Here is a 12,754-nt window from a genome sequence, read left to right as displayed (position 1 = left end):
TTTCAAAAACCTGATGGATTTGAATCACGTGTGCTTGCATGAGCCAACCTTGAACCTTAGAGCGCATGCGTGATTTTTTTCATGCCTGTCGGTTGCGTCATTTGCTTGTAAGCAGCCGCTGTGTGAGGATGGGTGTAGTCGCTCGTCGTTTTTTCTTTGCAAGGAAATGGCGGAACAACTGGAGCAGCGCGACTTCATCAAATTTTGCCAACCATTTGGATTATTCAGACGGCTTTCAGTGACGATCCTCCGGGCATCACACAGATTAAGGAGTGGTACAACTGGTTTAAAGACGTCCGCACATCGGTGGAGAGTGCGCCGAGCTCCGATCAGCATCAACACGCTGAAACGACCGGATCATTTCCAAAGTGAACGCTGTGGAGATGTGGGACCGTCGTGTGATTATCCGAGAAATTGCGGAAGAGGTGGATATCGGCACTTTTTCGGCACATTCCACTGTGAAAGAAGATTTTGCCATGAAAAGAGTGGCGGTGAAATTCATCAACACAAAACTGATGGCGCAGCAACAGCGCCTCCGTGATGAAGCCTCACAGGACATGTTGTGGCATGCTCACCTCGTCCACAATTTCTCGGATAGTCACACGACTGAAAAGCCACCAAAAGCTGTCTGAATCTTCCGAATGATGCAAGAGCTGGGCATGTCAGGGCATGTCCTGTGAGGCTTCATCACGGAGGCGCTGTTGCTGGACCATCAGCTTTGTGCCGATGAATTTCGCTGCCACTCTTTTCATGGCAAAATCTTCTTTCACAGTGGAATGTGCCGAAAAAGTGCTGATGTCCACCTCTTCCGCAATTTCTCGGATAATCACACGACAGTCCCGCATCACCACAGTGTGCACTTTGGAAATGATCCGGTCGTTTCAGCGTGTTGATGCCGATCGGAGCGCGGCTCGCTCTCCACCATTGTGCGGACGTCTTTAAACCGGTTGTACCACTCCTTAATCTGTGTGATGCCCGGAGGATCGTCACTGAAAGCCGTCTGAATAATCCGAATGGTTTCCACCTGGCTGTGGCCCAGTTTCTGGCAAAATTTGATGCAGTCGCGCTGCTCCAGTTGTTCCGCCATTTCCTTGCAAAGAAAAAACGACAAGAGACTACACCCATCTTCACACAAAGGCTGCTTACAAGCAAATGATGCAACCGACAGCCGTGAAAAAAATCATCCATGCGCACGAAGGTTCAAGGTTGGCTCATGCAAGCACACATGATTCAAATCCACCAGGTTTTTGAAAAAAATAAAAAGGTACGATACTTTTCTAACAGACCTCGTATAAGGTCTCACAGTTAACAGTGCATGTCAGAGCACAAACCAAGCATGAAGTCAATGGAATTGTCTGTAGACCTCCGACAGGATTGTCTCAAGGCACAAATCTGGGGAAGGATGCAGAAACATTTCTGCTTCCTTCAAGGTACCAATGAGCACAGTGTCATCCGTAGAGCTGACCGCCCATCTAAACTGAGTGATCGGGGTAGAAGGCCTTAGTCAGGCAGGTGACCAAGAACCGGGTTGTCACTCTGTCAGGGCTCTGTGGAGAGAGAACCTTCCATAAGGACTGTCATCTCTGTAGCAATCCACCAATCAGACCTATATGGTAGAGTGGCCAGATGAAAGCCACTCCTTAGTAAAAGGCACATGGCAGCCCACCTGGAGTTTGCCAAAAGTCTTACAAAGGACACTCAGACCATGAGAAGCAAAATTCTCTGGTCTGATTGAGACAAAGATTGAACTCTTCGGTGTGAATGGCAGGTGTCATGTTTGGAGAAAACCAGGCACTGCTCATCACCTAATGCCATCCCTACAGTGAAGCATGGTGGTGGCAGCATCATGCTGTGGGATGTTTTTCAGCAGCAGGAACCGGGAGAGTCAGGACTGAGAGAAAGATGAATGCAGCAATGTACAGAGACATCCTGGATAAAAATCTGCTCCAGAGCACTCTTAACCTCAGACTGGGACGACGGTTCATCTTTCAGCAGGACATCAAGAATACTTGATGTAATTTCTGCCAAAGGTGCATCAACAAAGTATTGAGCAAAGGCTTTGAATACTTATATACACCACTCACTCATCTTCAACTGCTTATCTGGGATTGGGTCGTGGGGGCAACAGCTCCAGCAGGGTTCACCAGACTTCCCTTTCCCGGGCCAAACTGACCACCTCTGACTAGTGGATCCTGAGGCATTCCCAGACCGGTGTGGAGATGTAATGTCTCCACCTAATGCTGGGTCTTTTCCGGGGTCTCCTCCCAGATGCTCGAACCACCTCAGCTGGCTCCTTTCAACACGAAGGAGCAGTGACTCTACTCTGAGCTCCCCACAGATGACCAAGGTTCTCACCCTGTCTCTAAGGGAGACACCAGCCACCCTCCTGAGGAAGCTCATTTCGGCTCCTTGTACCCACGATCTAGTTCTTTCGGTCATGACCTAAACCTTATGATCATAGGTGAGAGTAGGAATGAAGATTGACCAGTAGATTGAGAGCTTTGCCTTTTGGCTCAGCTCCCTTTTTGTCACAACAGTTCGGTACAGCGAATGCAATACCGCCCCTGCTGCGCCGATTCTCTGGCCAGTCTCATGCTCCATTGTCCCCTCGCTCTTGAACAAGACTCAGAGGTACTTGAACTCCTTCACTTGGGGCAAGACCACATTCCCTACATGTGGGGCAAGTCACATGTACATGGTTTTATTATGGGGTGTTGTGTGTAGAATTTTTAGGGAAAAAAATGAATTTACTCCACTTTGGAATAAGGCTGTAACATAACTAAATGTGGATAAAGTGAATTGCTGTGAATACTTTCTTTATGCACTGTATTTGTTGTGATGTACCAAACATCCTTCTGGATTGCAGTTCCACAATACACTCCAAAACTGAATCATGCATTTCCTGGAACATTACTTATCTGCTCACCAAATTTAATTGAAATCAGTTCATTACTTTTTACCCCCCGGTATGAAATTCGGGGGACATTGCAATCAGTGTGTCAGTCTGTCTGTCCGTTTTCGCTTGTTAGCACGATATCTCAAGAACTAGTTGACCAATTTCATTCATATTTAAGATAAGGGTGTACTTGGCTAATCCCCCAACACCAGTCAATTATGGTGACCTTGAGGTAAATTAATACGGTATAAGGAAAAAAAAAAGTGGTTGTGTCTTTGGCAGCCAACCAGAGACTTTCAAAAAGGAAACTGCCAACCTCATTTCACAGTACGGGCAACTTCAAAACCACACGTTTGTAGCGACAGAGAGAAAAAAAATTGTTTTAGCTACATTCATACAAAATCCTTTCTGTAGGATTGTGAGGACTTATTTTAGTTTTAGAACTTAATTGTTGCAAAACTTTTAGAAAATAACATACTTCTGATTTCATAAATTGCTGTGCAGAAATGGTCTCATCACTGCTCCTAATTTCCGTTATCTCTCCAGTATCCACTAACTCTCCAGCAGGTGACAGTGTTCAGCAGATGAGTGGCAGGTCTACATATTACATAACATCAGAATAGCCTTTATTTGCCAAGTATTTTCAAAGAATACAAGGAATTTGACTCCAGGTTGAACTGTACTCTCTCACTAAATAATTCACAACAAAAATGTGCAAATAAAATGTGTACAAAGGAGAACCAGATTGAAGTTGTATATGAAACAGTGAGTTTTTTGGCAGGTTAAATTGTTCATCAGTATGATGGCCTGTGGTAAGAAACTGCTTCTGTGTCTGGTTGTTTTGACGTACAGAGCTCTGTAATGTTGACCAGAGGGGAGGAGTTTAAACACTGTGTGAGGGGTCTGCAGAAATGTTACCAGCTTGTTTCCTCGTCCTGGAATGGTATAAGTCCTGGATGGAGGACAGGCTGGCTCTGATGATTTTTTTTCTGCAGACTTGAGTTTGTTGAAGTCTGTGCCTGTCATGTTTGGAGGCAGAGGGAACCTAAACAGAGATGGGAGATGCACAGGACAGACTGGATGATGGATGTATAAAAGATGATGATCAGGCTGAACTTCCTGAGCTGTCTGAGGAAGTACATTCTCTGTTGTGCCTTTTTTTCCTGATGGAGTCTATGTCTGGTGCATTAAAGTTCTCCACATTTTAAAATCAGTTTATAAAATTCCCGTAAAACAAATTAAATGTAAACTGGAGTTGTTAAATAGTATTTACTGTTTGTGAGTCATGTTGAGCTGCAGGTGCTGGACTCATTCATTTATCTGTTCCCTCACCACATTTTATAGGGTGCCTTGACTGAAGCCTAGGAATTATAATAAATAATTCTATACCAGTTGCAGGAGCGCCCCCCCCCCCCCCCAAAATGTAATAGCCAGATATGAAAAGGATACAAACGACTTGGTGAGTAACGCCAATATTTGCTTTGTTTTGTGTGTTAATCTGACTGCAGGATTGAGCAGATAAAGTGTATCGACACCATTTATTTGGAAAACAGTCCACTAGAGGGTACCCTAGGACTCAAATACAGTACAGTGACTTTGACTTTAAACACGGGTCAGTCATAGCACCAAACAGTAGCACATACACAATATCAGAAAAGTAGTAAACACTTTGAAATAAACACCAGTAAGTTGCATCATAAATAAACAACAGCAGTTCCACTGAATGAGCAAACGGCACATGAATGCTTACAGCAGTGGTTCTGTCAGTTTCTTACCAACTACACCTCAGAAGTATTCAGCTGATGTTGAAGTCCCGCATATGGAGGTGATTTAGTAGAATATCGAGCTGGAACACGAGTGTCTTTGGGTCATTCGGTAGTTTGCCGTTTCTTCTGGAGCAGCAAGTACGTAGTCAACTTGGACACAAAAACATCACATCCCTTTGCTGGTTCAGGACGTGTCTGTGGTTCTCTCTTCGGCTGTACAGTTTTGTTTTTGGAGAAATGCATTCAGGAGACTTGTTTATGACACCTTTTTTCCTCTCCTCTCAGAGGCAAATTGTAAACTGAATGAAGCTCTCCTGCCTTAATCAGTGAGGAAAAGAATCACTTTGAGGTGCTGTGTGTCTCTAATCAGGTGCTCAACTAAACAGTGTTTCACTTAAATCCAAAGATTACACACCAAAACCTAAAGAACCAAACTGAGAACACCCTTGCGCTCCCATAACCAAAAGTGTCGGCGCTTGTAGCCACATTTTTCACCTTGAAGGCACGGGATGGATCTCCAGCTGCAGTGAGTAAAAGGTTGGCACTGTAGATTTGGCTGTGCTTTGATAAAAAATTAGTCCTCATGATGGGAGTCACTCCTGACTGGCTCGTCTCTTCTCCAGCTTCATCTTGAGCTCCTCGTTGAGTGCTGCAGAGCAAGAGGTCAAACAGCACAAACAGAAGAGGTGACAAAGGACATCTGAAGTGACATGGAGAAAATGAGTTTGAACATCATCTACTCACTCTGCGTGAGAGGAGAAGGGGAGAGAATGAGTCGTCTCATCGGGTTGGTGGGCGATGACGGCACCGGTGAGGTTAGGATACGGCGGTCTGGGACAGGGGACCTGGAGAGGGAGTTACTGGCCCATCGATCTGCACCACAGTTAAAAAAAAAAAAATAGTGACCACTATTGTCATCCAACTGTGCCTGTTTGCACGCAGCTCGGTTAAAAGAGAGAAACCTTGTTTGGGAGGCAAGAGAGGAGCCTTCTGCAGGGGGCTGGACGGGGCAGTATGGAGGATCCTTTCCCCATTTTCATCATTGGCGGAAACGTATGCTGAAAATACAGAGATTAACATAAGCAATCTCATTGTTTCATACAATAGAAGAGCACAGAAATACAAAATACAGGCTCATGAGGGTGTGTACTGCACGGCCGGCTCACTGATGTTCTCCTCATAAGGCTCCTCTAGGAGGAAAGGCTGCAGCGTCCCAGCTGTCTTCTCTACCAGGGCATCAATTACTTCATGAAGTGTGGCACAGGGAATCTGCATCACAGCAATTGGAAGTATTAGAAGTTTGCACTACTGCTTTTACTTCTATACAGTATACAATTACTCCAACAATATGCAGTTTATCTTCAAAGTGAGTAGTGACTGGAGTGGACATCAATGAGAATATTGGCGAAGGGAACGGAGGTGATGAGTAGATATAGTGTCTAAGAGGAATTTGGTAGGACAGATGGTGGTGGATTTGGGAAATTGATAGAAAATGGTGTGGTGAACATGTTAAGTGCACACAGGTGGACTATGTGTTATGCAGGAAATACAGCCTGAAATAAAGTGGAGATTGTGAAACAGTGACTTTGGATGTGAATAACAGGAAGAGTGTGGGCTCCAAGAAAGGTCTGATGGTCAAAGTGGAAGGAGGAAGATGTGAAATTCATGGAGGATGGGAGACAGGTGCAGGGTGGTGGTAAAGAGATACATACTGGATGAATGGATATCTACAATAGAAGTGGTGAAGAAGATAGTTAGAAATGGACTGGATGCAACATCAGTAGAGAGGAAGGAAGAGAAGTTAGTACAAGGATGAAGAGATTATAAAAAATAATTAGGATAGCCAGATTAAAGTAGCCAGGAATACAAGGAGATGAGGATTAATGTTGAGAGAGATGGCAAAAGCAAAGGAAAAGACATACATTTAGGTGTATGGCAAGTCGAACAATAAGGAATGAGAACGTTATATATCAGTTCAGGGAAGAGGAAACTGATTGTGCAGTAGGTGCAGACTGAAATCGGCCAACAAGTGAGGAGAGCTGATAATGTAGAGGTGGTACTTTGAGGAGCTGATGAATGAACAAAAGAGGGAGTGAAGGTTGGCTGATGTGGAGAGCCTGAATCAGAAATTGTTTTGGATTAGTAAGGACTAATGAAATAAGGACAGTTATGAAGAATAGAAAGGTAGCTGATCTTGATTACGTATAAGTGGAGTCATGGAAAGGTTTAAAGAGAAATTCTTTGGACCCGAGGAAGACACTTTAATGTAGACCTGGGTTTGAATCCTGCTTGTGCTACCTGTTTGTGTCCTTCTCAGCCCAACCAGCTGTAAAAATGGATACCAGCTTTGGCTGGGGAAGTACAGTAGTGTTCAGAATAATAGTGCTATGTGACTAAAAAGATTATTCCAGGTTTTGAGTATATTCCTTATTGTTACATGGGAAAACAAGGTACCAGTAGATTCAGTAGATTTTCACAAATCCAACAAGACCAAGCATTCATGATATGCACACTCTTAAGGCTATGAAATTGGGCTATTAGTAAAAAAAAAAAAGTAGAAAAGGGGGTGTTCACAATAACAGTAGTGTGGCATTCAGTCAGTGAGTTCGTCAATTTTGTGGAACAAACAGGTGTGAATCAGGTGTCCCCTATTTAAGGATGAAGCCAGCACCTGTTGAACATGCTTTTCTCTTTGAAAGCCTGAGGAAAATGGGACGTTCAAGACATTGTTCAGAAGAACAGCGTAGTTTGATTAAAAAGTTGATTGGAGATGGGAAAACGTATACGCAGGTGCAAAAAATTATAGGCTGTTCATCTACAATGATCTCCAATGCTTTAAAATGGACAAAAAAAAAAAAAAAAAAAAACAGACGCGTGGAAGAAAACGGAAAACAACCACCAAAATGGATAGAAGAATAACCAGAATGGCAAAAGCTCACCCATTGATCAGCTCCAGGATGATCAAAGACAGTCTGGAGTTACCTGTAAGTGCTGTGACAGTTAGAAGACGCCTGTGTGAAGCTAATTTATTTGCAAGAATCCCCCGCAAAGTCCCTCTGTTAAATAAAAGACGTGCAGAAGAGGTTACAATTTGCCAAAGAACATCAACTGGCCTAAAGAGAAATGGAGAAATATTTTGTGGACTGGTGAGAGTAAAATTGTTCTTTTTGGGTCCAAGGGCCGCAGACAGTTTGTGAGACGACCCCCAAACTCTGAATTCATGAGAACCTACTGGTACCTATGTAACAATAAGAAATATACTCAAAACCTGGATTAATCTTTTTAGTCCCATAGCACTACTATTATTCTGAACACTACTATAAATGTGAGGCATCACTGTGCATTTTGAGCATCTCCTAGTTGGAAAAGAGCCTTCTTTGATGTGTAGTGAGATGTTGGGGTCCACTGTGGGGGTGGGTGGGGGAAGGGTTCCCAGCCAGTCCGACGTGACATCTGGATGTATCCTTCCTGAATGACAAAGATCCTGCATTGATGTACACACCAGTCCATTTACAGTATATGCACTTTGTTTCTCTGGAACTCTGATCTACACCTCATTTTTATGTTTTCATTGTCCTGCCACTGTGCACAATGAGCTATAGTTGATTGTTCAGTAGAGCATTTCCAGTGCACTCGCTTCCAAAACAGAAAAGTTCCCGGTTCAAGGCCACCTGTGCCATTTTTGATGTAATGTGGAATTATACCAAGAAGGGGTTGCAAAGTAAAACATCATGAAGGTCTACAGGGGAGGCGATGGTCTTGTGGTTAAATGTTGGGCTTCAGACCAGAGGATTCTCAGGTCAAATCCCAGCCTGACCGGAAAATCACTAAGGACCCTTGGGCAATGTCCTCCAAGTTGCTCCTGGTGTGCAGTGAGCACCTTGCATGGCAGCACCCTGGCATTGGCGTGCGAGTGTGTTTGTGTGAATGTAAAGTGCTTTGAGCATATGATACAGATGGAAAAGCGCTATATAAATGCAGTCCATTTACCACTTACATCAGCTCTGCTGTGTCAACCCTGAGCAAAACTAGAGAAGCTGAAAGAACTTACTAGTTTCCTGTTGTAAGTAACTTCATATTCTGTCAATCTTGTGTAGTGCCTTTGATTCCGTCTTGATGGAATGTCTAACTTGCCTAGTCTGTCCCCACAGTTCATCACCATTTTTAGTCTGACTAAAGCTTGACTACGAAGTCTGTCTTCCTTAGTACTGCTTCATAAATCTGGGCCCTGGTACTTCCTGTCTTACTGTATGGTTTGGAGACTTGGACACTAACCAGTAGTCGAGGCAATGACTGTCAAATTAATGCATACTAAGATTTCAATTTTCAGTTTATTTCAACTTATTTTCATTTATATAGCACCAAATCACAACAAGGTTGCCTGAAGGTGCTTCACACAAGTAAGGTCGAACCTTACCAACCCCTAGAGCAGGGGTGGCCAAGTTCGGTCGTCGAGAGCCACATTCCTGACACTCTTAGTTGTCTCCCTGCTCCAACACACCTGAATTCAATGAAAGACTCGTTAGCAGACTTTTAACGAGCCTTTCATTGGATTCAGGTGTATTGGAGCAGGGAGACAACTAAGAGTGTCAGGAATGTGGCTCTGGAGGCCCAAACTTGGCCACCCCTGCCCTAGAGTAATAGTGGCTAGGAAAAACTCCCTCTGAGGAAGAAATCTCAAGCAGACCAGACTCAAATGGGTGACCCTCTGCTTGAGCCATGCTACAGACACAAATTACAAAACAATTCACAAAACGAATATACAGGAAATGTTGCCGGTGCACAGACAGTTTCTGGAACAGATACCACACCCATCTCTGGATGGAGCCACACCTTAAATAGAAAGGAAAAAGAAAGAAAGGAAAAAAAAAAAAGCAGAATCAAGCATTAGAAAGACAACAAATATAGTGTAATTTGTCAGCATTAAGCAGCAAGAAAAACAGAAGAAATACTAAGGTGATCGCCGGCCACTAGCCCTAAGCTTCACTAAAAGACCCAGAATTTAGATAAAGTTGAGGCTGCGGCACACTCTGTTCACTAATAAAATTAATTAAAAGAGTAAAAAGCATAGTAACATACTATGCCAGTATGCTAGCCATACAAAAAGAAAAATAAGTGCGTCTCAAGTCTGGACTTGAAAGTCTCTACAGAATCTGACTTTTTTTTTTGACGCAGGGAGATTCAGATGAGGAGATTCACTTGCCCCATGAGGACATCAGGTATGACATTTTGGCTATGATCCAGCACGTAGGTGTCTCAGTGCCGAGGACTCCAGCAACTGGAAATAACCCACCTTCCATTTCACTTTGGCAGATGGATGGTTACTTTTAAGCCATGTGGTTGGACCAGTTGTATTATGCACTTGCTTTTGGTCTTGTTCCGTCATGTGGTACAGTCAGGTCCATAACTATTTGGGCAGCAACACAGTTTTATAAACTTTGCCTCTGCACATCACCACAATGAAGCTGAGAAGAAATGATCCACCTGCATGTTTGCTAAAGAAGAATGTAAAATTCATTGCGGAATTACAGCCACTTCTATAGAGTGCCTTCATTTTCAGAGGACACAAGCAAGTGGACAAACTAAATATCAGGACTAATGTTAATACAAATAAATTTTACAGTCCGTTTGCTGTAAACAAGTTAGGGGATGGATACCTGAACATTTTCAAGTCAGTAAATATATTGTGGACTTAATTTACACCTATCATGTTGACATACAAACAGTATGGTACTGTATGGTAAATCTGTCTAGAGAATACAGTTCTTAAAAACTGAGTGACTATGCAAGAAGACTCGTAAGGGAGGCCACTGAGACACACATGACAACTCTGAAGTTATTGATTTCTTGTGGGTGTGACTGGAGAAACTGCACAGTGTAATTTTTGTCTGCTGCATCATTAGTTGTACAATTTCATGGTGTAGTGGGGCAGAGAAGGGTTTCTTAAATTGAGGACATACAGAAGACAGAAATTTCAGCTACAGTTCACTCAAAGGCATGCAGGGCACACATGCCTATGTTTGATCGGTTTTCTTATTTGAAAATCTGTCTCTCTTGCACTCCACTATGACAATAGGGAACACTTGTATTATCTTCAGTTTTCCAATCACAATCTTGGTGGCTTCCCTCACTGGTCTCCTTCTTGGACAGTTTGGTAACAATCCAGCCACCCAAACCTGACTACTCCATGAGTGCAGGAGCACTCGCTATTTTAGGAACATGTGGGCTGGACATGAAAACACCAACTATGGAGGTTGGAAACTAGCAATAATGCACATACTGCACTATGGGCTGCTTTGGGTGAATTGTAGGGCCTGTAATTTTAATGGCTACAAATGTGAAGCAGATTTTATACAAAACATAAAGAGAACTTTGTAATTCCAAGATGGTGTCCGCAGGCAGGATGCACTTACTGGATTTTCGACATCAATGATGTAACCACCTTGGTCCCTCTGAGTGACACGATAATGTCTAAACACTGACCTAAAGCATAGGAGAGACACAGGATGGTTTGCTGTGACTGATGCCTGACCATGCAGCTGGATGTTGTGCAGCAGCCCTACCCGTTGAGGTCCTGTCGTGTTGTGACGGCCAATGAGCATCCGTCTCTGCCTGGACGCAGCAACATGTTGCCGCAGTCTGGATGTCTCTCCAGGAGGACTTCAGCTTCTGTCCGAGAGACAGGTCGGAAACACCTGCAAGCCAGAAACATAAGGGTGTAACACAAGCATGCAACACAAGCGCTGATTAGACCAAGTCCAACTCACGGTGGGATCTCTCCTACTAAGGGTACAGACAGAGGTGACGGGGGAGCACGCATAGGAGTGCGAGTTCTTCGCCTGGATCTTTCTTTGTCCACCACCTCCTTCAGCATCTGCAGCTGGCCTGGCAGCAATGTGAGGCATGACGGCACGTTCAGCTGCGAAGCAGAAACGTGTGATAGGATGGCAAAGTAATAAGCAGTCTGCTACAGCAATGCAGATATGGACAAAATATTTACGTCGATAACTGAGTAGAGGAACCCCTTCCACAGTTCCCTCGACTCCAAGCTGGGTGCCTAAAAAACAAAAGCACAATTGCATTTTGACTCCTCGCAGAAACAGTGCAGTCTTTGTGTGTGCACTGAGTGACATTACTGAGAGTTTAGTTTCTCCATCCTTCATGCGAAGGATGAGCCTGGCTGCCTCCAGGTTCCTGTCTCTGCTGCAGTCATCCTTCAGGGACACAAACCCACTAAGGTCCAGCTTTTCCACATACTGGAAGACAACACATACGTGCACATTTCAGCATCAATGTACAGCATAAAATAATAATAATGATAAAAAAAACCTGACTTACATGACTGTCCTTAGCATTGTTGAAGAAATACAAAGCATTCCCACACAAGCAGGTCCACAGACGCCTGGAAGCCTGTCACAAATGAGACAGGAAAAAGGGGATTCTGTGTGCCGATGTGTAATGGCTATCCCATACTTTTGTGTCCCAAGAGATACGAGCCACAGCTGCTGCCAATCTGCAACTCTGCACCTGAACCACGCTCAAAGGACATGACAAACCTGCCTTTTCCATCACCCCACGCGTGCAAAACAATCCTTTAGGAGGATTCTCTTTACTGTCACATGCACTCTGCACGCAGTCAAATCTAAGTGCACAATCAAGCGGTTTTCCCACACAAATCGCCACCAGCAGCGGAGATCGCCTCGCCCATTCATCCACGAGGAAGTGTCAGTTTCCACACCACGCGCACAACACGGCTCACGATCGCCTACCTTTTCTTTCGCTCCCCGCTTCTCCAGGTAGCCTTCGTAATAGCAAGGCGGGAGCTGCGCCCGGGCTCCGCCCGGCCCCGAGCGCTGCCTGACGGGTGCAGCCGCCATGAGTGTCGCTGGCTGGACACCGAGCGAGGACAAAGGGCCGCTGAGTGATTCGGAGAGTGACACGCCTTCCCAGATGAGACCGAGCACTGTGGCAACCAGACAACAGCTGTCTGATGAAGCCTGCTGTGGTTTGGGGATTAAAATTATGGTTGGGTAATGAATGGCCAAAGCACGATTTCTTTTTTTAAAAGAGCATGGATGAATGAGGCGGAGTG

The 12,754-nt window shown here is 44.3% G+C and overlaps 1 protein-coding gene across 1 annotated transcript; it reads right to left on the bottom strand.

Moving 5' to 3' along the window:
* Nucleotides 1-4,894: 4,894 nt before the first annotated feature.
* Nucleotides 4,895-12,702, bottom strand: stap2a (signal transducing adaptor family member 2a). The gene is made up of 11 exons (XM_034183736.1): nt 12,432-12,702; nt 12,001-12,072; nt 11,799-11,918; nt 11,663-11,719; nt 11,430-11,581; nt 11,226-11,357; nt 11,076-11,145; nt 5,829-5,931; nt 5,625-5,720; nt 5,407-5,535; nt 4,895-5,311 (listed from the first exon to the last, which is right to left on the bottom strand). Exons 1-11 carry the CDS (start codon nt 12,537-12,539, stop codon nt 5,256-5,258), a joined length of 1,095 nt encoding a protein of 364 aa, XP_034039627.1. The 5' UTR covers nt 12,540-12,702; the 3' UTR covers nt 4,895-5,255.
* Nucleotides 12,703-12,754: the final 52 nt, after the last annotated feature.

The sequence above is a fragment of the Thalassophryne amazonica genome, chromosome 12 (assembly GCF_902500255.1).
Source record: "Thalassophryne amazonica chromosome 12, fThaAma1.1, whole genome shotgun sequence".
NCBI lineage: Eukaryota > Metazoa > Chordata > Actinopteri > Batrachoidiformes > Batrachoididae > Thalassophryne > Thalassophryne amazonica.
This window is presented reverse-complemented; position numbering and strand designations above follow the sequence as displayed.

Excerpts from the sequence above, each read along its gene's own strand:
- stap2a (XM_034183736.1), bottom strand. The coding sequence starts at position 12,539 with ATGGCGGCTGCACCCGTCAGGCAGCGCTCGGGGCCGGGCGGAGCCCGG. Across the intron at positions 5,932-11,075 it reads TCATTGATGTCGAAAATCCA|ATTCCCTGTGCCACACTTCA; the intron begins GTAAGTGCATCC and ends GCTGTGATGCAG. Across the intron at positions 5,721-5,828 it reads GCCTTATGAGGAGAACATCA|CATACGTTTCCGCCAATGAT; the intron begins GTGAGCCGGCCG and ends CTGTATTTTCAG.